Source organism: Pipra filicauda, unplaced genomic scaffold (assembly GCF_003945595.2).
Source record: "Pipra filicauda isolate LSUMZ 115617 unplaced genomic scaffold, ASM394559v2 scaffold190_size1978887_pilon, whole genome shotgun sequence".
Classification (NCBI taxonomy): Eukaryota; Metazoa; Chordata; class Aves; order Passeriformes; family Pipridae; genus Pipra; species Pipra filicauda.
The window spans coordinates 767136-793281 of NW_024104299.1; the positions used below are offsets into that span (position 1 = coordinate 767136).

The following is a 26146-nucleotide window of genomic DNA, read 5'->3' on the forward strand; positions in this document are numbered from 1 at the left end:
TCAATGCAATGGTCCTACCTGAAACTTTGAAAGTTGGCCTTAGCTTTTTTTATAAATTACACCTGCAACAAAAATGTTAGTCGCCACACTCTGTTTGTTTAAACAAATCAGAGATAACAGATTGCTATTAAAAGAGCTGATCTTTCCTTGAGAAGTAGCCATGTCACACCTTTCACTAATATAAATTAATATAACTTTATTGAAATCAGTATACTATAGAAGTTTCATAAGCTGATAATTTAGTATGTATTTCTTCCTTTTTTTTTTCCTGGGAGAAGAGCAGGTTTTTTTTCTATTTTGTATTTTTTTAAATCTATTACAGCTGAGTTTGTTTTCCAGGTGGTTCTTTTAAAAATGAAAAATAAACTTACGTATCTTTCTCCCCCATTCCATCCCAAAGAAATTGAAGGAGGTTGCATTTCCACGGACAGATGAATTGAAAAGAGATCTTTTAAAAAAATACAACTTAGAATACCAGGAATACATGCAAAAAAAAGTAAGTTTTATATGGTTATTAAATAATGGTTTGCATGAATATTTAAATTAAATATTAAAAATTAAGCAGTAAAATGTCAGGTCTGCAATAACCTAATAGTTTTCTGGGCTGATTAGTAATGACTTTTCATTTCTTCTTTAGAATCAGCTTGTCCTTTGAAAATAAGTGATGCAAGTGTGTGCTGGGAAACACATATCCTGTGATATTTACTTAATAACTGTCTACAAATATCTGGATAGGTCTTTGGTACACTGATTCTGTTTTATAAAGAGGATTCAGTTGATATTTATATCAGTATGTGGAAAAAGTCCCTTGACTCCAAATATGCTCAAGTTTGAATTGAATCTCTAAGTAACTGTAAATACCAGCATCTTGTGTTTTGAAATCCTGAAAACAGGATTTATAGTTTAAAAACTTGTCTTGGAAAAAGCATCTGAGAAAACATGTATTTTTCTTTCCCTCCCTTAAATACTTATTATCTTTTTCTTACTACCTTTGGGGGCTATAGTTTTATTTTCCAGTTCAGCAAATAGGTTCCAAAAGACTCCATTTTTTATGACAGGATTTGATGGCTTTATTAAATGCTACATTGCTGCTTTGCTTTCATTTTTTGTAACTTTTTCTATGTTCTGAGAATGCCATTATATTGCATATGTTTCAGAACAAATGTAACACTGAAATTCTGAAGAAATTAGAGCATCAAAAGCTCATAGAGGCAGAGAAGAAACGAATTGCACATATGAGGCAACAGCAGCTTGAATCAGAACAGTTTCAATTCTTTGAGGATCAACTTAAGAAGCAAGAACTAGCTCGAGATCAGAAAATCAAAGAAAGTGTGGCTATGTCTGAACAGATAGATGGAAGTATGCTATCTTGTATTTCTGTACCAGAGAACAATTCCCTATCTACTGCAGTGCTTGAGAAAAAAGAGAGGAGCGGCACATCTGGCTGTGCTGGACATTCACCTCCAGTAAACCGGGTCTTAAAGCCAGCTGCTACTCTAAGTGCTGTTCAGAGTAAGTGCAGAGATTTCTTTTTTCCCCTATTTTTTTTTAATCTGTGTGCATATGTATTTATTCACTGTGAGGATTTCCATAGGGAAATAAACATTAATCGATTAGTGTACACACAATAGTTCTCTATAGTTTCTTTATTTTAAGAGAGGACATTAGTTACAGTTTCACATTTTCCAGTTGAGTACCAATGAATGGATCTAGAGAGTGAGACTTAGTGTTCCTCTGGAATGAAGTCTGAATCTTGCCATGGGACCTCAAGGGAGCAGAGGCAGAACCTGCAGTGGTTCACCCTGAAAAGCCCTGGCCTGGGAGATGATATCAGCTCACTGTCACCTCAGGGACAGGCTAGTGAGCATATCTTATGGGCTGGCCACTTCAATTTAGATGAAGTGCTTGTTCTGTAGATTTATTCTTATTAGAAATCTATGATGTGGTAAATATAATTCTTTCACCTTTAATAATAGAATATAATATACTTTGTGTATTTCCTTATTTTAAGGATCTTCACTGTGTAAGCTGTAATTGCCTTTTTATCTCTCTTTCTCTCTCTTTTTTTTCATTTTTTTTTATTCTTGGTTAGCTCAACTGGCTGAAGCGCTCAGAGGTGTCATTTTGCCCAGGGATCTCTGCCACAAATTTCTGCTGCTAGCAGAGGCAAATACAGTAAGAGGAATAGAGACATGTGGAATTCTCTGTGGAAAACTGGTACAGTTTAATGCTCACATTTGTATGGGGAAGATGTATTTGATTGTACTGTGTTATCCTGTGATGTATTGATTTCAGAGTAGATCTAAATGATCAGTCTTTAATGTAATTAACTTCATATTATAATCTGAGTGATCACTTCAGCATTGTGGGCTTGCTTTACTGGGAAAACATCTGATCAAAGTACTCTGTTGTTATAAAATGTAGCAAGTTTTTCAGCTGGTGTACAACACAGGCTTTTGCGAGTACTTTCTCTGGCATTCATCTAAGGTAAGTGAGGTTTAGTTACAGGACAATGAAATATAAACACTGCTAGAATCCACTGGAGTCATCAAATTCATAGTGCCACAACAAAAAAGAAGAAGAAAATCCCCCTATCAAACTGTAGAACATCTGATTTTCAGTCTGTTTTTTTTTCCCTTTGACCTAGATAACACTTAATGTCCTTCAGAGCAGGAAAAGATGTCATGGCTGATGCTGGCATCCAAAGAATTTTAAAGATCTCAAGTGTATTTGAATTGTATGGAGAGAAAGAATAGCAACAGTAATCATGTTCCACGTTTCACAGAAAATAATTATAGTTTTCTCAAACCTCTTGTATATGTTTTTAATTATTTTAAAGGATAATCTTTTCACAGTGATCTCTGAGAATATTTCAATACAACAGTCTCGTGTTGTGACTAATGCTACTCTGTATGCTTTTATAATAAAGTGCTGAGGCATATTTTCAGGTGCAGTGTGTTAGTAGAGCCACACTGGAATCAGTGGAGCCCATCCTGTTTTGTTTTAGCTGATAGGCTGACATCTTTCAGATTCTGATTCAGCATTTATTAGTTCATTTGTTCCACTCTAAGTCAACGTTTGTTTTACAGACACATAATGAATTTACTATTACGCATGTAATAGTGCCAAAGCAAACTGCAGGACCAGACTACTGTGACATGGAGAACGTGGAAGAATTATTTGGTATTCAGGATCAATATAATCTCCTCACTTTGGGTTGGATCCATGTACGTATGATTCATAAATTCTGGCTTTTCTATATTGGCTCTAAATACTGTGTGAAAAAGAAACCTGGAAATAAACTTAAGAAACAACTGGAATAATCCAAATTAATTTGCTTACTTAATTCTAATTGTAGTGATGTAAATGAGCACTAATGTTGTCCACAGAGTATTTCTTATTGCAGTTGAAGCATCCTGTTGACACAATGGGCCTGCTTTTGCCAGTGCAACTTTTGTTTATATTTAGGGGTATTTTATTACCTTCTAATGCTGTATTCAAAAGTTGGGGAGGGGAGGTATTGTGTTGTTGAAACTTTATATTCATTTCGCTCTTAGGGATTTTGTACAATCAAGGAATTTCCCTTTGTCTTGTGCTTTTTCATTCAACCTTTCCCTCCCTGTGATCAGAAAACTGCTTATGTACCTGACTCTGAATGTGCCTCCATGAATCTCATCTTGAAGAGCCACCCTAACAATAAAGAATCTGGGTTAATAAGAACTTAAGAAACCAACCTGAGAAAGTACTGATGCTTTCACTTGTCACAAATTATTGTTCCTTCTTGAATTTATGTTGACCTTGATCTATAAGAATTATTTCATGATGTTGAGTTTTCCCTTTCTTTTTCTAGACACATCCAACACAAACTGCATTCTTATCCAGTGTTGATCTTCATACTCATTGTTCTTATCAGCTAATGTTGCCAGAGGCCATTGCAATTGTTTGTTCACCAAAGCATAATGAGTGAGTTCTGATTTTTTTTAAGCAATATTTAGATATTTTTCCCTGCTCCTTCTCATAAAATTTGATCAAATGCAAAGAGTACATGCCAGCTCAGATAAAGGGCATGAATATTGAGTTGAGTGTTTGTTTTCTATAAGTAGCTCAGACTTGCATTTCAGTCAGTCCCTATGCACAACATTGTTTTTGGTTTCTCTTTCCTCCTCCCTTCCGAGACCCAGGTTTTAAATTTTGTTTATTTTTAAATTCTGCTCGACAAAGTATTAAGGACAAGAGCTATTCTTCTGGAGTCCTCATTGCCAGTGGCCTACCACAGATCTATCTTCATTCTGTCTAGCTAAAGAAGTGGAGGGAAATTAGGCATCTTTCTCTAGAATTATATGAAAATTGCAGCTTGCAAAGCAGAAGGATAAAGATTACTTTTTTTGATAATAAAAGTCTATTTTTCTATTTCATAAAATATAAACAATATATATCTGAAAAAAAATTTGGAACTGTGTAAATATTAATGTGAAGGTTTGTAATGGAACATGTTGCCCAGAGAGGGTGTGAACTCTTAATCCTAGGAGATATTCAAAACCTCACTGAACATGGACCTGGCAACCTGCTCGGGGTGATTCTGCCAGAGCAGGGGTGTTGGACTAGACAATCTTCAGAGGTTCCTCCCAGCCTCATCAATTTTCTGATTCACCTCTGGTGTGCTTGGCATTTCAAGGCACCAGTGCTAACTCCATTGTTTAGACTGTGCATTTCTTCAACCTTTTTTTCTGGCCTTCTGCCTCTTTAGATGACTTCAATGAACCCTGTCCTGGATACCTAACTTCCTATATGGGCCATTCAGGTAGCAGAGCTGTGAATAAAGATTGAGTGGCAAGAGCACAAGCGCTAGGCTTTGTAACCTTGAGTATACCTTTTCAAATTTCTGATCTTCCGAACTTCTTTCACAGTTTATGCTGATACCCTGTAGCCAACTCTAACCGTAACATTTATTATGAGGTGCTGTCCTGCAGTTAATAGGTATCAATTTTCTTTACAGAAGGGTGGAGGTTCTAACATTTTATTCAATACCAAAAGTATTAGCTCACACATGTGCAGCAGTGCATTTTCTAATGCTTTGCATTACATGATTACCTAAAGGAGTGGTAATCACCACTGGTCATTTAGCTAGCTTAAAGGCTGTTTTCTTTTAAGGTGCCTTGGGTGAAATACAATCCAGAACACCTAAGTTTCTGTATGAACTAGCCTTAGCCCTCAGTAGGCTAACCTGCCGGATGGGAGTAGCACCACTACTATGATTCTTTTTCTAACCCCTTCCCCTCATCACCTCTTCCTTTATAGGAATGCAACTCCCTTTGGTTTAAAATACCTTTAAAAATCCAACTCAGCCTGAGCTCTTGTGTATCGAAGGTCACCAAGTGCTGTTGTCCTTCTCTTAAGCTAAGCCATTTGTGTGTGAAACCTTGGACATGTATTATGGGAGCAGTGTGTAACAGGAGTTTCTTGTTTTGCTTTCCAGCACCGGCATCTTCAGACTTACTAATGCTGGCATGCTAGAAGTATCTGCTTGTAAAAAGAAGGGATTCCATCCACATACAAAGGACCCTAGGTTATTTAATGTAAGTATATAATCCAACACGGTTTTGACTATTTAAATTCTTGCCCATGAATCTGCTATGAGCAGAAATCACGTGCTTGAGGTTAGATTTCTTAATAACTTTCCTGCTGTCTTAATGTTTCATTACCCTTAGTTGACTGACTAAGGTGGACAGCAGGAGACTGCTTAAGCAATCAATAGCAGCCATGAAATGAGTGTTACATGCTGCCATTTAAATGGTAGCTAACCAGAGGCAGCTACCATCAGTCAACACTTCTTGCCTGCTGCTTTCTGAAGGAGCAAAAACCACATTTTCAAATGGGAGTTATTCCTGAGCTCTTCAGTTTTTAAAGAAAGAATCAGTTCTGTTCATCTCTCCAACTGTAGTGTCCCAACAGAACATCCCAGCTGCTAAAAAGTGCAGCTATGAGTAGTTTAAGCCCTATTTCTTTCATTGCCCATAATTTTCCCCTGGCTACCATATCTTTTGATAATAACAACTATGTTGTAATAACATAGCAAGCTATATGTATGGCTCAACAGTAGAGTCATTCAGAATTGTCTTCCAGATAACAGTAATATTTCTTATAAGTCTTTACCTTTGAATAATTAAGAATTGGGGTTTTTTAAGTAGGCCTCACTTTAAATACAGAAGCATCTCATATAGCTCAAAATAAAGTGATCAAATACAGAGAAGTAATGCTGAGAGACAGTGGAAATTCTTTGTTGTCAGACTTTCTGAATGTCAGTATTAGTCCTCAAAAGAAGGAGAAGTCGGGGTTCTTTGTTTTGTTCTGTTCTTTTATTGTTCATTATAGACGTAATGAGAAGGTAGTCCAGCTCTGAAAAATGTTAAGATTTTTTGTTCCAACTGGGCCCTTTTCACTGGTCCTTTACAAACCTGATTCATGGATGAAGTTACTGGCTATTTTACTGAAACTGATTTCATGTCAGTAATGGGTTGACTTCTTCTGCAGCCATGTACCCATGTGGTTGGGAAAGACATAAAGATAATTGTGCTGGATCTGAGGTGATACGGATGGATGATATTGATGTTGTTCTACAAAAGGCCAAAACAGAAAAATGGATTCCTGTTTTTCCTACATTTTCAGAAATTACTTTTATATTTATACATTTTAGATTGAATAGTTTGATATTTATTGCTGTAGCCTGTTTTGGAGTTATTTTGTTGCTCTGTCAAGGTGGTCTTTAGTGGCATTACCCCTGAATCTGTAAACAAACCTCACCTATAAAACACAATAAAATGAACTTCAAACAACAGTAACTGTGTTGAAATAAGTAATGTTTCTTTTATCACTTGTTGGAATTAATTGACTTCTGAGAATCAGAGATCTTTAACAGTTGTTGGCTTTTTTTGTGATTTCCAGCCATGTACGTCTATTTAATGCTTCAGTGAGTTTACATTATGTAGTAGCGGCAAATAAATCAGTTTGGGCGATTCTTTTTTCCATCCTTTCCCCCCTTCCAACTTGGTATAGCTCAACTTTCAGCTAACAGGAAACACTTAGGAAAACACAAATCCTTTACCTGAGAGCTGACCCCCATCACATCTTGGGATAGCAAAGATGCATCAGAGTCCTTTGGAGAAATGTGTCTCCTCCAGCAATCCTCTAGTAGAAACTTTCAATTTAAAGACACTTCTTATCCTGCAAAGGATTCCCTGGATCTATCTAGAGTTAGATAAAAGGATCTAGATAGAGTTAGAAGGAAGAACCATACAAAGTTATTTGCTTTTACAAGAGTTTATTTAGTAATTGTTCCAAGAACTTAGATGACCTATATTTTAAATAATGAGGTTAGTACAAAGAGGTTTGCAACATGTGCTAACACTCAGAAGCTGGACAAGATCTGGAACGCCGGGGTTATGCAGGTAAATAACAGGTGCTGTTGCAAAGAGCTTACAGTTTGAAAAATAACAAGTAACAGGCAAGTGAGATAAACTGTTGAGTTTAGGGAGGAAAATAGGTTAACAAAAATAAATAGTATCCTTTATCCTGAACTCTAATGAATACAGATTGCAGCAAGTTCCTTAGAAGTGCCCTTTTCCAGGTCTGTCTCAGTGAATTCTTTATTCATATATATATATATATACTTTTCAGATAATATTACTGGCTTCAGCTTCTGTGCATGTGCTTTTAGCTGACTATCAGTTTTGATGTATTTAAGATTATAAAAGGAATCAGAAAAATCACAGAAAAAGAAAATTGTCTAAATTATTTTAGCTACTTTGATTACATTACTCACCCACCCAACCCCCCAAAAAAAAGTTCTGAAGAGAAAGTGTATTAAGCCAGCTTAATTACTCTTTAGATCTTGCTAGAAATCACAACATAAAAATAATAGGCTGCACTCATCCTGAGGGCATATGTTCAACCTAATATTATTGTTTAGATATGCTCCCAAAGGAACAGGTTTTGTTTCTTCAAAGAAATGTTGTGGTACACATTGTACACCTCTGGGCCATGTCCTGTAAGCAATTAGCTTTTCCAGCATGACAGCTGTGAATTAAGAAGTGACGTGGAGAGATAATATTTCCGGATAGAGCACATGCAAAGCAGAGTGCCCATGCTCATCCTGATATTGAACACATGCTATGCTCCTTTGGTACTGGCCCAGAACTTTGGAAAAAATCACAACATGTTCTGTTTGCAGATTAAAATGTTTTCTGAGGCTGAACTTTGAGAACGTGCAGCCTGATAGGTAAGCATTTTCTGGCATTAGTATCATTGAGGTAAAGGTACCCCTTTTCTGTTTAGCCCAGTACAGTGTAGTAACAAATTCATGTCACAAGATGGTGCTTCAAACCAGCTGTAATGGCATCTCCACACATGCACGGCTTGGCTTTTGGTTTTGTTTTTTAAATAGGAGCAGCAATTTCATAGCATAATTAAAATTTATTTTAAAAAAATACACAGTATCCAATTAATTAGATTAATTATGATGAAGGATTTATGGAATGAAATTATAAGAATGTATTTTCCTGAATACATTCACACGAAGGAGACATGTAAAGATAAAGCAATTTAAAAGCATTTGCGGTGAACAATGGATGGGCCAGCTTCATCATATTCCTGTTTGCTGATCCACATCTGCTGGAAAGTAGACAGGGAGGCAAGAATAGAACCTCCAATCCAGACAGAATACTTGCGTTCAGGAGGAGCAATGATCTGTTTAAAAAATAAAAGCATTAATTACGATTGTCTACTGTGAACAAAATGCATTTTTTATACAAAATTAGTAAAGCAATGACATGTGATATTAACAAAAATACTGCATATATGTGCTAGTGTCATCACTGGCATTATATCTAGCCTTTGCTGCAAGCAGTAAAGTTAACAATTTGTTATGTAAGTGTATACTTTCAATTTCTCTTCCTGAATCAGACTCCACATTAACCTCTATCCCTGATGTATTTGTATACTCACTGCCTCATATGAGAAAAGAGAGATAATTGCTCTGGAAACAAATAATGATAGTTCAGGAGGACTTGGAAAAACAAGAAGGAGGAAAGATTGGTTTGTCAGGGTCTCCTTCTTTTTTGAACTTGTAGGCCAAAGACAAAGCCAGCATTTCTCTCTCCCATGTCCATCAGATAAAAAGGACTGAAAAAATATCACATACAGCCCCAGAGGAAAATTTATGCTGCTGGGTCCACGGTATTCTTCTTTGGCCATGTTAGGGCAGTTGGCAGAATTCAACATGAACACAGAAATGAGAGATAAGAGGACTCTTCTTCTAGCACCAAAGTTACCAGGTGGTGATTATTTGCTAAACAGTCCACATGTGATTCAAAATACGTTAAAAGCACTTACTTTGTAAAGTGTCATTATTTCACTAGATCTTTAAGGACTTTGTAAATGCCAGCTTATATAGTCTACAAATTATTCCACCCTACATACCTTGATCTTCATAGTGCTAGGAGCCAAAGCAGTTATTTCCTTCTGCATCCTGTCTGCAATACCCGGGTACATTGTAGTGCCTCCAGACAGCACGTTGTTGGCATAAAGATCCTTTCTGATGTCTATGTCACATTTCATGATGCTGTTGTAAGTGGTTTCATGAATGCCAGCAGACTCCATGCCTGGGGAAGGTACAGAACAACACTGAGGAAGCAGCTCTGTACAGAGACTTAAAATTGTTAACATAGAACATGAACTTTAGCATCTCTTTAGAAGATATCAATCTTCAGAGCTTTGGAAATCTGGAAAGTATTCTGCAGTTGCCTAAATTATTTGCTTAAGAGTTCCTTGGTGTACAGCTCTCCTCTCCCCCTTACACACACATCTCCTCCTTAAAAAGAAAGCTGGGGGTGTGGAATAGTAAAGTTTCCACTTGGCTTTTGCAGGCAATCTCAATTGTACTAAGAACTCCTTATATGGTCTTGGAATAACTTGTTTTCTTTTTTCTTTTAAAATTAAGTTAGCTTAGACACAGAACAGTCAAAATATGTCCTAATACCTCTAGGTATGCAACTACGTTATGTTTGAGCTGAAATTCTGCCGATTGGCAGAACTGACATTGGATTTCTGTGTGACCTAGTTGCAAATCTGCCTTCATGGATGTTGATTAGCATGGCATTGCCTTGGCTTTGCTCTGAAAATGCGATGAACCATGGATACTGGATGTTGAGCAGTCTTTTGGAAAAATAAAAGTAGGTCTTCCCGCCTGCCTGCCTGCCTGCCTTCCCCTGCCACCCCTCCTCACTCCTGCCAACCACATTCAAACATTCAAAATGGCACACGTCCAATGCCAGAAGCCAGGAATAAACATTGTGGGTTTATTTTGGGAAAGCATTTTGCCTAATTGTTTGACATGAGGTTCTTCCCACCACATTAATAGTACTGTTCTGAAAGATTATTTTATAATGGATTCTAGGACAGCTTGTGTATAGGTCTGAGTGAGTTAGTAATGGAACACAGTCAAAAGAAAATAAGGACTTGTTATTTATGTGCAGTTTACTAAGGTAGAACAGTCATTCAACTTACCAATGAAAGATGGCTGGAAGAGGGTCTCTGGGCAGCGGAAGCGTTCGTTTCCAATGGTGATCACCTGACCATCAGGAAGCTCATAGCTTTTTTCCAGAGAGGAGGAAGATGCAGCAGTGGCCATCTCATTTTCAAAGTCCAGGGCCACGTAACACAGCTTCTCCTTGATGTCACGGACAATTTCACGTTCCGCTGTCAAGAGGATTCAGTCTTTACAATGGCATTAAGGAAGGACCTAGACATAGTGACAGGTTGTTCCCTTTCATCCTCCAACACCCTCCCCATATTTTAAACAAATCATTGCTAGTCTTGCAAGAGACTTTCATGTTGAATCCTTCTTGTGCCTGTTTAACTGCAGGACCACTGCTAGTCCTTCTAAGGCCAGTAGAAACATTGCACTCTCCTTCTCAGTCAGCAGCATGTCCTTACCAGTGGTCACAAAGGAGTATCCACGCTCTGTCAGGATTTTCATGAGGTAGTCTGTCAGGTCACGGCCCGCCAGGTCCAGACGCATGATGGCGTGTGGCAGGGCATAGCCTTCGTAAATTGGCACGTTGTGGGTGACACCATCCCCGGAGTCAAGCACGATCCCTTTGAGAAGATAACACGATTCATTCCCAGGCCCTCATCAACACACGTAACTATTTCTAAGTCTATGTGGCACTCCCCAGAGGCCTACCTGTGGTACGTCCAGAGGCATAGAGGGACAGAACAGCTTGAATAGCTACGTACATGGCTGGCACATTAAATGTCTCAAACATAATCTGAAATGCAATGAAAATAATTGTCTTAATACTGGGGGGGTTTAGCTTAGTTGAAGCAATTGACTGAAAGAGAGGTAGAATACAAGATTTTCATATTTCTCAATGGTTTTACAAGGTTTTACAAGGAAGTAAAACACAAAATCTAAATCCAAAAATATTTGTCCAGTAAGGTATCTCCCTGTATTTGGCCTATATCTTTAAGGTATTTAATACAGACACATGCTCATATTAAAGATAATTTTGTAATAGGCCTGGGCATAAAAATAGATTAAGATGACATAAAACTTGGACAGACCAAAGTATTCATATGTGAAGTGGATACACTGATTTTCTGAAGTAAATGTAATAATATGTAAATAAAACAGGTGGTCACTATGCACTTTCCATCTTCCATAACAAAGGGAGAGAGACTGCTGGACAACATGACTAACTGAAATGATGAAGGTCACATCCTGTTGAACTGCAAAGTTGGATTATCCCATAGCTTTAGTGTGAGCTCACCTGGGTCATTTTCTCACGGTTGGCTTTGGGATTCAGTGGTGCTTCAGTCAGCAGAGTTGGATGTTCTTCAGGTGCAACCCGGAGCTCATTGTAGAAAGAGTGATGCCAGATCTGAGGATAATGGAAGAAGCCAAAGGAAAGAAACACCATCATCCAGCAGGTCAGGATCACTTCCAGTCAGGAATTGGGCTCCAGCACTCTGCTTACAGCCCTAGATACAGACTAGTGATGTTTCTCATGCAGTTGTTCTTACTGCCTTCATAGAGATTACCAGAATAAGTGTAGAAAGAAAAGCACTATCCTCAAGTTTTATTGCCAGTAATATATGATTTACTTTAAGGACACATAAGTTAATGAAAATTGATGTTATTCTTACAGTAGAAAAGAGTGAGCAGGACAGACTCGGTTCCAGCAATGCTATTTCAACTACTGAAAGTTAACCAACTCCAGAGCATACACGGAGTTCAACAAATAATAGATTTCTTGACAATTTCATAATTTGGTTTGTAGAGGCCAGCCCGAGAATTCATAAAAAGAAATGAAGGTAAATGGTTTGTGGGGTTGAAAGGCAACTTGTATTTATCACTTCCGCACAACTCATTCGTACAAGCTGTAAAAATGTGAGGCCAAGTGGATTGCAATGAGGAGGCTAAGACACCAGTAAGAAGTAAACCAACCAGAAACTTTAGTCTAAAGGCCAAGAAGTTTTTGCTAAGCTTGTTTTCAAGGTGGTGGTGATTAGGGATCAGTTAATATGTTTGGATCTAAAAGACTTTGCTTTCAAGTAAAATCTACAGTACTGAGACTCCCCACATTTACAGTGTGTTGCGATGTCCTCACTGTTCCAAATAGCTCCATTTTCACAGAACAACATTAAATGGAGATACCATTTTAGAATCACAGAAATTATATTATCTGTACAAATTATGACTATACACATAGTTCTGGAAGCCTTTCATCCAAATACTGTCTCTGAAATGGATGCATTGCACTGCAATATTGCTAATCTTTCAAACATTAAAAAGTGCATGTATAAACAGTGCCCTTCACATAAGAATCACATACACACTTTGCATTTTTGCAGAAACAGACACCTTCTTAATTTCCATTTTCTTACTAGCAAATTGACATATTCCTTTTCTTTCTTTTCTCTTCTCTCTTCCCTCTCCTTACCTTGCCCCGCCCCCCCCCCCCCCGCCCAGTAATCAGCCAAGATCAGATGGGAGTAAAAGAACTCCCAATGACTATTTTGATGGACTTCTAGTGATACTCAAGCTTTAGATGCAAGTTAAGCTTGGCTGTTAACAAGCTTCTCATTAAACCACACTGGATAGCATGACACTTTCATCTAAAATTTAGTGGGGAAATATTTGGTTCAAGTAGTTTTGCTTACTAGTGATACACATCAACTTTTCAAAACTGAAATACCTTCTCCATGTCATCCCAGTTTGTAATGATGCCATGTTCTATGGGGTATTTCAAGGTCAGGATTCCTCTCTTGCTTTGAGCCTCATCACCTACGTAGCTGTCTTTTTGACCCATACCAACCATCACACCCTATAAAATAATACAAATTGAGTTAGTCCCTCAGGGAGAAGTGTCACAAAGTAGACAAAACATTACCTGTGAAATAAATCCAGTTGCCAGTTATGCTAGTTACAACATACTTTACAAATACCAACAAATGCAGAATTATTCGTTGCTCTTAAATTGCCAATATTAAATGTTTAGTTCACTTAAATCCCTGGAGTTCATGTTTGCACTACAGTTTAAGTAAACAGAACAAGTACAATATTAAATACATCAAGATAAAGTGGAAAAATAAAATTGTTTTAATACTTGTTATTATTTAGGGATGAAATGTCTGCTAAATTATAATAAAGTGGACTAAAAGCAGAAAGTGATATTGTGCCATCTAAGGGTCAAGATGGAACAATACACACTTTATATTTCCCAAAGCTTAAGTTTCAACATTTTTTAATCCTCTTTTTGAACACCATAATATTGTAATTAGAGAAAGACAATTTCAGGCTTTTTTATATGTATTTTCATGGATCCTGTAGTCCTAGCTTCTATACTGACAGGCAGATATTTCTCCCATCCTGAAGAACTTAAAATGCATTTGCTGGGTATATAAAGTGCCACATCTTACAACCAGCTTGTTTCTTTCCACCAGGGCCTTAGGTGACGTAGAAGCAAATAGGTGGATCTGCTAATTATGTGAATTAGTTTGTTGTGGCCTAGCCAAGCTGCTCTAGTTCATGCTAATGATGATCCATCTCATAAACTCCCTATATTTAACAGCTCAGATAATAAATGTATTTTGCAAACTATTAAAATATAGTGGAATGCATCATATACTCAAATGTAAACCTTGAACCTAAAGAAACACAACCCTAGGCAGGTGCCCATTTGTGATACAACTAAATGAATAAACTCAGGAAGGTTAGTAGGAAGCTGACTAAAAACTTCTTCCTCCTTTAGTTTTCCACATATTACCTATCATTAGCGTTAAGGGCAGTCAACATTTCCAGATATTTCTCTGTTGGGCTTACTTGGGTTTTGGGTTGGTTTTTTGGGTTTTTTGGGGGTTGTTGTTTTTTTTTTTTAAACCAGCTGTATTCACCAAGTTTTCTGGTTGATTCAAAATTAAGGGGCACAGAAAAGGTGGTATAGGAGGGAGAGAAAAATTTTAGAAGGATTCCTTTCATAAGGCAAGAAACTTGCTTTGACTCAGGTGAATGCACTGCTGGACTTATTTTGCCTGGAAATACTGTGTTACACAGATCATCCCAGGCTGGACTAGCTCCAGACATAGGAAATGGTGAAGAGCTGGGGTCAGGACAGCAAAGCCTTCTACAAGTCCAGTAAGGAATAATCAATGTTGTTCATCACCTGGTGCCTCGGACGACCCACAATGGATGGGAAAACTGCTCGTGGAGCATCATCCCCGGCAAAGCCAGCCTTACAGAGCCCTGACCCATTGTCACACACAAGGGCAGTGCTGTCTTCTTCCTCACACATCTTCTATGTCAGTGTCCTCTGGCCCTCCAGACAGAAAACAGCCCTATGAGAACAGCAGAGAAGAATTAAAACAAAACCAAAAAACATATCAGGTATCAGATCCCCCCTGAAGACAGAGATGGCTGTATGAAAGCAGCAGCACAGCAAGGAGGGGCAAGGCCCGGGTCTGGCAATCAAGGGCTGCTGGGCTATCCAAGGGAATGGGCTTCCTTTTGAAAGCGTGAGAGGTTTCAACCATGTCTGCCAAGGGGCTGTGTCCACTAGGCATTATCCAGGGAATTCCAGAGGAGACTTCCAGCCCTGCAGCATGGGCAGAGAGATCAAGGAGCAGCAAATGTTTATCTAAATTTGGTCACAGAAATCCACGGCTAGGGGTGGGAGATAAAAGACAGAACTGGACTGACAGCTGCAAAAACAAAGATCCATTTGCATTGGATTCAGCACAACTTCCTCCACTTTTCTATCACCCTGATAAAATCCTGACACATGTGGAAAACTGTCAAAGGTAAGAGCACTTCATCTTTCCCTTTTAGTCCTGTGCTTCCTAACAGCTGAGCACATGAAATGCTATGCATGTACCAGGGGTGTTTTCCGGAGGCAGATATTAACTCACTGGGTGAAGATGGCCAATTAAGTTTTTGTTGAACCTTTTAAAAGAGAAGAAATGTTCTAAATCAAAAAGGAAAAAAAAAACAAACCAAGCATTTTTCAGTCCTCCCCTAATCACTCAGAAAAAAACCACCACTTTTAAAATGAAGCCAGAGACAGTATGTATTTTTAAAACAGGCCATTTCATATGCTCTATCATCATTTCAAAGCAGCTAATAAACTACATTTGTAGAGTGACAGAGCAATTTATGTTGGCTCCTTGACTCAGTAAAAAGAAACTGTTTTCTTCCTCTGGCAATAGGAAGATAATATGGGTAATAAAAATACTTCAAAGGCTTTGTATTAAAGTCAATTACAGAAACAAGCACTGAATACCAGGACTCAAGAAGAACTATTTGCTTGCAATTTATAGTGTGTTAGGGAATCACTTGGCTCACTCTGAGCCTGGGCTTCCATGCAGAGTTCAACAAATTGCAATGTGTTAACAGCTAAAGGAGACAGCTGTCATCCATGGACCAGCTGGCTCCACATGCAGTCAAAACCTTCTGCCACAGGAATACTGGAAACGCAGGACAAAGTGGAAATGCAGTCAGCAAGAGCCATGGCCAATGGGCAAGGGAGTCCACAATCTGTTCATCCTCTACCTGGATGGAACAAGCATGGACAGTTCTTCCAAATGCTTCGAGATCCTCTGCCTCTGCCCAGGCAGCCACCAGACATGGCTGCAACCCTGCTCCTGCAGGATGAGTGGGAAGAATTCCCAGGAGAAGACACGGATAAAGAAATCCTAAGTTTGTGTACTCCAGATATTTTATCATTACAATTGGGAAAGTAGGTTGCAATTTCTTCATTTATTAAATTCCTGGGGAACCAGGCTCTTTACATTCAAATATTTACTGAATGGAGTACAAGAGTTATCTAACATGAATGAACAGACTGGTTTGGACAAACCATTTCCTAATTAGGAAATAGGCTTTTCAACCATCTGTTTTTGGAACTGAGTTCGAGGTCAGGGGGTTTGTTCAAACCAATGCAGCTAACGCAATGCCAAAAATCACTGGGGGGAGGGGAAAGAAGGGGGCAGGAAAGGCTACATTTCTGAGCCTAGTGGACTCTAAATGAAAACCATATTTAGTAATAAAGCACAAAAAGCTGAAAAATCAGACAGAGGGCTCTGCTGCCAACCAGCGAGTTACAGCTCAGGACTGCTGTGGCATGCAGTAGCAACATTTAAGAGCAGCAAATGTCACTGAGTACTGTGGAAGACAGGACATATTTCTCCCAAGCAATCAACAGTCTCTAGTCTCTTCTCCTTGCCTTACTTCTAAATATAATCAATCACTTCACCAATCTCCACAACAAGCTATTAAAGAGAACTCCACCTCCACAAGAAGTCTGTGTGTGTTTCTTAATGTTTGGCATTTTACAGAACAGTAGTTTCGTATACACAGAGACAAGGATGAATACACACACATCCTCATTTTATCCTATTAGACACTGCTAATTTGCACACTTCCAACTCTTCTTGCAGTCACATTTCCCAAAACACTCATGTACGTTACACTGGGTTAACAGCACTGAAGCAAATCTGCTAAGAAACACGACTGCATACCCCTTCAGGAACTTTGTTCTGTCACAGACTAACACCCCAAGGTCACACGAGTTCATTTAAACCTGAACATAGCTGTAATTCCAGCTGTGGCATTACACAAACCATTTCTTTATACAATTCCTGAAGTGCTGGTAGAATCAGCAAAATTAGTAGGTAGAACTTTTCTGACCCTTTCAGAAGTGCTATAAAGTCAACTCAGTACAGATACTACAAGTATTTTATCAATTCAATTCTAATAAGTAAGTTTGCTTAAGCAAACTACAGCACAGCAGTACATCCTCCTGAATAGCTTCCATTTGACATTATTTAATTGAAGTCCTCCAGCAATCTGTAAATCATACTATTGGTTCCGTGCCACTTACCCTGACAGTGCTTGGCTGGGGATAGCTGCTCTGGGATGGTGCACTCTGAAAGCTCTGAGGTTATATAGCCCCTTCAGCTCTTCTCCTCCCACTAGCCTCCCAAACAAGGAGCAGAGACAGACAGAGACAGAGCTGAAGTCTTTAACAAAACCATATAGGGACCTTAATACAAAAACTCTAATCTGGGTGGCCACAGGCCCTGGGTCTCTTCCACTGCATTCCAGTGTAGAGCTCATGAAAGGAGGAGACTTTCAGCTATGTAATCTAAACACTTTAAAACTTCAGGAGAGTTGCTAAAATACAGAGAGTCAGAGCATGCCCACAATAGACATCTTCTGGCAGGAGGATCATGTGTTCAAACAGGAGAGGTCCAGGACTCCACAGTAACATCCAAGAGGCAGAATGAGAAATTGGAAGAGCAGTCATTTATAACAGGGAAGGTGTTTTTAAAGAAACATTTTCCTATCCTTAAAGATTTTGACAAAAACAATGAAAATATTTCTGGCCAGTTAAACAGCTTCTCAGTTTTTCTACAAAGTCTCTTTAAAAGATTGGCATTTTGCTTGTATATAAATATTGCCCATAGGCTTAAAGGTAGTAAAAAAAGTACCTGCTGTTGTTTATGGTTCACAGAGAAGTCTTTGAAGGTTGTGAAAAAGTTCAGTTAAAAGATTATTATGATCCCCTCTGGATTATGATGGGTTAGAATCCATTCTGTTTCTCAGTCAGCTTGTTTTTCAACCCTGTGACCTGCAGGCAAAATATGCCCTAGTGCTACTTCACTGAAGGCCACAAGTCTGGACTGCCATAAACTCACGTCTCAAACTGTTTGTAGTAAAGTAGTTGAATTTTATAACCCCAGCTAGCTTTTCCATTGAACATATTTTTAGCAAATAAAGGAATGGTTCTCCCTGTACAAGTTATTTTTATCACAGGCCTCAATTTTTACAGCTGTAGCCAACTGTTCTCTGGACAGGCTAATTCTAGTGTAGCAGCTCTTTCATAGCCAACATTTTGTCATTAAGTTTTTACAAAATACCAGAAACAGCATCTCTTAACTCCAATGCTAAACCTTACAAATTTAAAACTGGTCTAAGCACACAAGCCAAGAAAGATGTGAAAATCCAAGTGAGATCCTTGCTTTGTGAGTCTTGTTGCAATAGGGAGAGGCATCGTGCGTTTGCTTACGGAGTGCTTGCTGCCTAATTGAGCAGCCTTAATATGAGAAAATCTCCCACAAAACCACAGTGAAAGTTTTTCTGATGTGAAAATTTAAGGAATAAGCTAGTAGTAGAGATAGCAGATAGACAGAATTATGGATTGAAGACCAAAAGGAATTTAACTTTTAAGGAAAGGAACTTTGAAGGAATGTAACTGCCTTGGAGGGTCAGAAACAGAAGCTACCAAATGTTGAAACATGAGCCATGCAAAAGCTATTTATTATTTCACTGCTAGCATCAGGGCAAAAGATAAAGATTTAAAAAAAAAAAGTAGAAAAAGAAAAAAAGGAAAAAAAATTTAAAAACTCAAACCACCAAGGTAAGCAACCTAAAAGAGAGGATCTAAACAGGCCCTTTTTTGCATATCTCCAACTGACACTCAAAGGACAGCCAAAACCAAATTCTTTGTTTTCAAATAACACTCAGTAACACAGCTGAGAAAACTTGTATACATCATATAGAACATATGGTATTAGATAGGGAACTTTGGTCAAGGAGAAGAATTTCACACAGCATAACCCTTCAATGCAGTATCATGTCTGATTTTGATAAAAACATCAATTACCTTCTAGATTAGAAGAAACACACTCCTAGGTTTTAAGAAACATCATCAACTACTACTCCTTGGAAATACCAAGACTGGGACAAAGATTCAAAAGAATCCAAACTTTTTGCCTTACTGAGCAGAAGTTTACACTCCCAAAGAAGCTTACTAGTGATGATGCTATAGCAGATACAGCATATATGAGATTGCAGAGCCAAGTAAACAACTCTTCAGTAGAACTGATACATCATTCACATTGCATCTCAGCATAACTAGAAATATCAGCAACAGTTTTCTACAAGAGGCCTCTGTGAACATTAAGGAAAGAGTGGCCGTGCAGATACCATAGACTTGTACCTCTATTGAGCTTCATCACGACACCTATAAACTTAGCCTGGTGCACACCACAATTCCTGTTGGTGGTAATTATGGCAGCAGCAGCACCTTGGCTGCTTTGAGGAATGGTTTTTTGGGTGGGGATCACACATCACCTTACCTGTCATGGGCACCAAAGATGTAGGAGTCCTAGTTTTCAGGGTGCTCATGAAAAAGACACAGCTGACACAGTCTCACTCAGAGCAGGTAGTTGTTGATATGGTGACACAGAGTAAACACCAGTTGTTTGGAAGGACCTGCTGTATGAAGGACATTTGTTAGAGACAGACATAGGCAGGCTAGAAGGAAGAAGTAAGCCAGAGGCTTGACTAAGCAGTAGTGATGGATACACAGAAACAGCAAAGGAAAAATGTAGAAATGCTGCCCAGCCATGCCTCCAGCACACAGTGAAGAGCAGTGCTCAGCAGGCAGCATGTCTCTGCAGTGTGATGTTATGGAAAGTGCTGGGGCAGGAAGGAAGCAGGCAAACAGGTGAACTATGCAAGGAAATTAGGTCACTCCAGCTCGAGGGACATTATAGAATGAAAGTATTCCTTTCTTTTCGGTGAGTCCATGCTGAAGTTACGGTCACACAGTTATTACTAGACATAAAAGTACATCAGTAGTTTACACCTTTTTTGTCAGCAACTTAGGTTATTGTCAGAAGGGGGGGCTGGGAAGGGGAGAATGTACTTGGCATGAGATATGAATTATAACCTAAAGAGAACTGAATAGAACAAGTCTTCTGAGAATCAAACCTAAATGCTGGGGATCAAAACTCTGAACTCTCCTCTGCAGCTATAGACACAAAAGAGCTTAGCCCAAATATATATATGTGTATGTATGTGTATTATATATGTGTGTGTATATATGTATATATATAAGGTAGATGGGGTTTGTTTCTTTCTTTCTTTCTTCAAGAAAAAGAACACAACACCATTCCTGAAAGTAGTTTACCTTTTCCTCTGGAGGCTACTTCCATCACCAGTTTCTGCTGCCTATCTTTCAGTCCTTATGCCACTCATTTGTATAGAAATCATAGAGCACAATTGCCTGGTGTGTCTATATCCCAAGGTTTCCATTCTTTCTTTGTATCCATAGCCAAAACCTATGTTTTTCATTAGCTTCCCCTCAGAACTTTTTTTCCAGACTAAACCCTTTTGCAGTCTCTATCACAGGAGTATGTCTGGAGTGCAATAAGAGAAAGAAAAACAAGAGGAAAAAGTAATTTTGCCTCTCTCTTAATACCCTTTTCCCTGATCTCTTTATAGAGACACTAGCAAAGCTCCAACACACATTGGGAACTTCCCTATTGATTTCAAGCTTCTTTCAATATATCAGTGGAAACTCTTAGATACATCTTCCTTAAGTTCTTTCTTTTGCAGTAACTTGTGCCCAAAGTGTACTTGGGACTCCACAGCAGCTGTGCAGCCACCATGCCTGGGAAAAGGGCTCCAGCTGGCCTGAAGAATGCCAGCTCAGAGGCCCCACACCAGTGAGTAGATGCCATACTTTTTTGGTAAAGGAGGACAGAAGCTGCAGGCTTATACCAACTGCTATAGAAGACTGTGAATAAAGTAAACCCTTTGCTTTACTTTATAAGGGAAAACAACTTCTGAGATGTGCGTGGAGACCTTCCTGCCTGCATCCAATTGGCTGTTTAGGAATGAGGCTCTGCTAAATATGTATCTGGCTCCTTTTTATTTGGGGATTCCTTTCATCTTCGTAACATTAGCAGAATCTCTAAATGTTTTGGTTTGTCTGGCTTCAGGCCCTCTATCTCATTGATAGGCTTCACACTTCCCCACCCCACCCACTCACACACAGCCTCATTTTGAGAAAGACAGGAATAAATAAGCTTTAGGGAGCAGAAAGCTGCTCTAATAATCTGATTCATTGCAGCTGTCACACAGTATGCATCTGTAAAGTGTCAGATTAACCATAAACTGTCAGACCCATAGATTAGCTTTCTCTGATTGTCAAGCTCTTGCACTGACAGTCTCTCTAAGAACTAAGCCAAAATTACTCTAATCATTCTAAAATATGGCAGTTTTCAACCTACAAAGTTTAGAAAATAGTTTTGCCACTGCTGTTCAAGAGCTAACGGAACCAGTGTTTGCCTCCTGGGCCTCTTGAGCACGGTGATGAAGAATGTTAATTCACAACCTTCCTTCATCTTGACAAGGTATCTTCCTCCATGGTAATGCTGTGGTTATCCTTCATTCAAAATCAAAGGAACACGTTCAAAGTAAAAATGAGATAATGGCTCTCTCCTCATTCCTTCTTAGATAAATAAACAGAACATAAGTACAAGCCCTGCTGGGTCAGGCTGATATCCATATAGCTCACTATCCTGTCTCTGAGATTTCCTGATACCAGTTCTCAGGAAAGAAATAGGACTTCTACAGTGGTATTTTTTTCCTATAGCCTTTCTCCTTTCATATATGCAACAGAAGGATTTCTTGAGACAGGAGTTTGTACTCATGTCCTCATGCATAATATATGCAGATTTTTCCACCATAAATTTGCATAATTTTAAACACATAGTTTTGAAAGCCCTTGATGATTTTTTATTTTCTTTTTTTTTGGTAGATATAAGCTCTAAATTTTGTCTGCAAGGCACCACCCATAGTTCACACTCCAGCTGGTGTAGACTTGCCTAATATTAGAAAGAAAACCTCAAATATATCAGAAGCATAGTCAAAGGAACACTGTCTATACCAAGAGCTGCGAATCCACCAGAGATCACGGATAAGCCCTCAGGCCACTGGCCAAGGCCAAGCTCTGCCCCACTGTGCAAACTATCAGCAGCACCTCAGTAGCTTGTTCACAGTTCATGATGACATATCTGTCTGAAATTACATTTTAGGGTTCACAATAATGTTACATTGGCACATCTCCCAAGAATTACAGGAGAACAGATTCCCCTAGAGTATTATCAGAACCTCTTCAGTAACATGCTGTCTAAATTTGTCAAAATGTAAATGAAATCTTCCCACTGTGGAAGACAAGTCCTGTACTTCTAAGGAAGTCAGATCTACACTACATGTGCGTGGGACAGGCAGAGCACAGGGGTCCTTCCTCCACAATGACTTCCAAGCTCCCCAACCAACATATTCCCAGACTGACAGCAACAAGGAGGCCAATTCCCACTACATTTTTGTAAGTGGTTTTCCTGTTATTATTTCACCAAGAGCAAAGTTTCAAGGTGAGCTTGCACAATATAAGAAATCAGATGGTTCCCATGAGAGAAATTTGCTGGAAGCGAGTTTCATGGAGCTATTAGTTACAGATCAAACCTGTGGGCTCTGCATGCCTAGCAGTATCACAAAGCCTCACAAACTCAATGCCTGTATCAGCCAATTTGGCTGGCCCTCCAGCAAACCATAAGGAAAAGGACCTCTACAAAGTCATCTCTTTCAATGGCGAATTTAATAATTTGCCGGAGTGCCAGAGTTTCACTTTTTGTAGTCAACACATCTTCTTTACCCCTAGGCTCTGGATTATGACAAACTGCAGAGTTATTCTCACCACAAATGTCACCAAGCCAGTACCTGCCTCTCCCAAGCGTTCATCTCTGGTCTTCAGCCCCTTTTTGCTGGCACCTGGGTTGGAGCACTCAGAGCAGTTAGGTGTCGCTGCTGGGCAGGACAAGGAGACGTGGCTCTGCTGCAGCTTCCTCATCTTCTGTATGAGTCACCCAGCACAACCTGCAAACAACTGAAAGCACAGCTGAACTGTTTATTTTTTTTTAAATCTATACAAGAAAAACTGTATCACAGTGAAGGAATGAGCATTACTGGCAATAAACACAAGAATGTACAAAATATACAAGCAGAAATCTACCACCTGTGTGACTAAAGTGAACATATACTTTTAAAAATGCCTTAAGATAAAAAGGAAACCTACTTTTGGAACTGGCATGCCATTATATGAAAGTGTATGTTGTTATGTGCAAGAGTAAAAAATAATGTGGCAAATGCAAACATATTTAATATATGTGCATTTTCTGTACCGGGGAAAAAAAAAAAAGCCAGAATTGCAAAATTGTTTGTGGCTTTTTAGCTTTTTTTTATTATTATTTCAACTCCACTGCAAGAGGGTGCTAAAAGAGCAGTAAAATTGGGCATGCACATTGCAGCAGGTATGAACAGCCTGCATCCACACAGATGTTCCAAAGAACAGGCCAAAGTGCCTCCAGAACAATTAACACTTATTTCCATTAGCCCTTAAAAATGCTTAAGGGGTTTTCCCCAGGAAGAAAGGCAGTTCAACAAAAATTTCAAGCATGTAATGAAAAGAAGTAGCTAACTACAAACTTGCCAGATGAACACACTACTCTAAGTTAACCTATCACAGCTGCCAATACAGAACTCAAATAATAAAAAATAAAATGAGATAATATGATAAACACTGATGAGTAAGGCTTTATAAAAATTACTTATTGTAAAGCTTTTTTAGAGGAATATTATAAACACATTTGTAAAAGCCCTCTAAAGCCTTTTATATTCTAAAACATGAAATAATTACAAATAAAGCAAATGCAGGTCCGACATATGCAGAGTAGCAAGCAAACTGCCCCTGAAGCTGAAGCCTTTCAGCACAGCACAGGGAAATCACTGCTGAGTGGGTGCATTTCTGTGGGACCTTCCCTACCCATCACTGGCCTTCATCAGCGATCTAAAAATAACATAAGTTAAAGAAAAATATCACAGATAAAATGTGTTTTTATAACTTGCTACAACCTACATTACTGATCTAAGATAAAACAGAGTTCTCCCCAACAGAATCCTGTTTATAATATGAAGCCTTGAGAAGACTCTTTCCATCTCTGACCTCTACAAAAGGATCCTTGCCCCTCCTTACCTCCATGGAACTTTTGCTGAATGTCATTTTGGTTAATGAAAACAAGGTACAGACAAATGCACCTGGCAAAGTGGTGCCTAAACACTGCAGCCTGCAGGAAGGACAGGACTTCACTGGTGCTCTCCTCTGCCTCATGAGCAGTGTCACCCTGCCTCTGTCACACCTTCCTGCACGCATCCTGGCTGCTGCTTGGGCCTGGAAGACCGTCCTGCTACATAGTGTGGTGCCCCAAGAGACTGACAGCTGACAATGGTCAGTCACTTAGCCAGGAGGAACTTAGCACACAGCTATTATTCATGCTCTAACATATTTGGCTCATAAACCACTCCCCAAACAATGCTAAAGCCTCACAAGAAAACTGAAGCAGGTAGGGTTTTGGTCCTTGCTTTGCAGATGCATCTTAGTTACATAAGGTAGTTTCTTCTTCCTCTTTTCTTACAGGCAGTTGTAAGAACTATGGAAAAGTACAGATAACATGCTATTTTTGTTTAATAATTTGGTTGGTTTTCTGAAAGTGTACCAGTACTTTCCAGTCAAACTCAGGGTTTTCTTTTCCACTAAATATGTTTTACATGCCCAGCTTTAACTGTTTGCTCAGATTTCCTTCTCAGGCCAAATAAAGATTTATTCTTTCCCTTTTATGACTGTAAGGAAGACTCAGATACACAATTCTGAAACAAACATAACCATCTTTCAGAAATACAGAAAAACTCAGAATTCTGCAAAGCTTTTCCTCATTCTAGCCCATTTCAAGACCAATTGTTGTACCACTGGTGTCACAGGGGATGAAAACTGTCAGGACTCAGGTCTAATCTGCCTACAGTTCAGTGGGAGATTTCTGCAACCTCAACTGCTTTTTGATCCATTTCTTAACCAGGATAAGATCATATATACTGTCCTCTATTACACACACCCATATAGTGTTTCCATAGGGATTGGTACAGGTACAGCTCTCCATTCCACCGACAGAAGGCTAACATTTCCCTGATTTCACTGCAATTTTAAGGACATCAAGAATATTCCAAGTACCTTTTGGCAGAAAATGCTAAAGCCTGCTGATTCATATTCTGTTCTTCCTGCAAGTCAGTAACAGCACCAAAAGAAGGTCTCGGAATTATAATTTCTACCATGTTGTCAGCTCTGTAAGTACTTCCCAAGTTTCTTTCTCTTTCAGTTCCTTGCTAGTAACTTGTTGAAAAGATGTAGTAACTCCTTTCACTGCTGCAAAACACTTTTGTCCAAGGATCTTGAAAATGCCTGGAGAGTTTCCACATCAGGATACCAGAACTACACAACTCTTCCAGCTTCTTAATTAGAGCCTGTTACTTACTGCATTGTATTTAGCTCTCTCTGGAAATTCATTTACAAGGTCAAATGCTCAGACCTCTTCAAAACAATATAAATCACTTCCCTGCACACTGATTAGTCTGTACTACACAGCATGAACACATTGTTTAATACAAGGAGAAAATTATGCAATTAGCAGATCTTCCGCATAAATACGTTCCCCTTTCTGAATTGCATTTAAATAAAATAGTGTTGGTACAGTGCCACTTGCACTGCAAATGGCCAGGCCTTCTCAGAAAAATAGGTTGGGAGGAACAGGAGACAACCACACTTGGGAAAAAGATCTAACATCTGTGTTCTTTTATTCTGCATACACAATACAAGCTACTGTTTGCATGAGGGCTAAACCTTTCCCATTGCCT

General features: G+C 38.9%; 2 protein-coding genes across 5 annotated transcripts in view; one reads left to right on the top strand and one right to left on the bottom strand.

The window, feature by feature from the left end:
• The window catches only part of STAMBPL1 (STAM binding protein like 1), a 21863-nt gene extending 15024 nt beyond the window's left edge, over positions 1-6839 (top strand). For 2 of the 3 annotated variants that reach the window (XM_027718177.2, XM_027718183.2), the window contains exons 5-11: positions 401-496; positions 1158-1512; positions 2093-2217; positions 3090-3227; positions 3851-3963; positions 5477-5576; positions 6532-6839. In XM_027718177.2, coding sequence (XP_027573978.1) covers positions 401-496; positions 1158-1512; positions 2093-2217; positions 3090-3227; positions 3851-3963; positions 5477-5576; positions 6532-6588 — 984 coding nt within the window. In that variant the 3' untranslated portion in view covers positions 6589-6839. The remainder of the gene's footprint in view (positions 1-400; positions 497-1157; positions 1513-2092; positions 2218-3089; positions 3228-3850; positions 3964-5476; positions 5577-6531) is intronic. The other variant, XM_027718199.2, reaches the window with a different exon arrangement.
• A 467-nt stretch (positions 6840-7306) lies between these two features.
• On the bottom strand, positions 7307-19786 carry ACTA2 (actin alpha 2, smooth muscle). 2 transcript variants are annotated; one of them, XM_039380237.1, is made up of 9 exons: positions 19693-19786; positions 14721-14892; positions 13254-13382; positions 11826-11936; positions 11240-11324; positions 10990-11151; positions 10561-10752; positions 9475-9656; positions 7307-8742 (listed from the first exon to the last, which is right to left on the bottom strand). In XM_039380237.1, exons 2-9 carry the CDS (start codon positions 14847-14849, stop codon positions 8599-8601), a joined length of 1134 nt encoding a protein of 377 aa, XP_039236171.1. In that variant the 5' UTR covers positions 14850-14892; positions 19693-19786; the 3' UTR covers positions 7307-8598. The 2 variants fall into 2 exon arrangements, with proteins under 2 accessions (XP_039236171.1, XP_027574028.1); XM_027718227.2 differs by lacking the exon at positions 19693-19786 and adding an exon at positions 17433-17508.
• Between the last annotated feature and the right edge of the window lie 6360 nt (positions 19787-26146).

Coding starts and splice junctions, on each gene's coding strand:
- ACTA2 (XM_039380237.1), bottom strand. CDS start 14,849: ATGTGTGAGGAAGAAGACAGCACTGCCCTTGTGTGTGACAATGGGTCA. Junction 11,325..11,825: donor ACCGTGAGAAAATGACCCAG/GTGAGCTCACAC, acceptor ATTGCATTTCAG/ATTATGTTTGAGACATTTAA. Junction 10,753..10,989: donor ATACTCCTTTGTGACCACTG/GTAAGGACATGC, acceptor TCCTCTTGACAG/CGGAACGTGAAATTGTCCGT.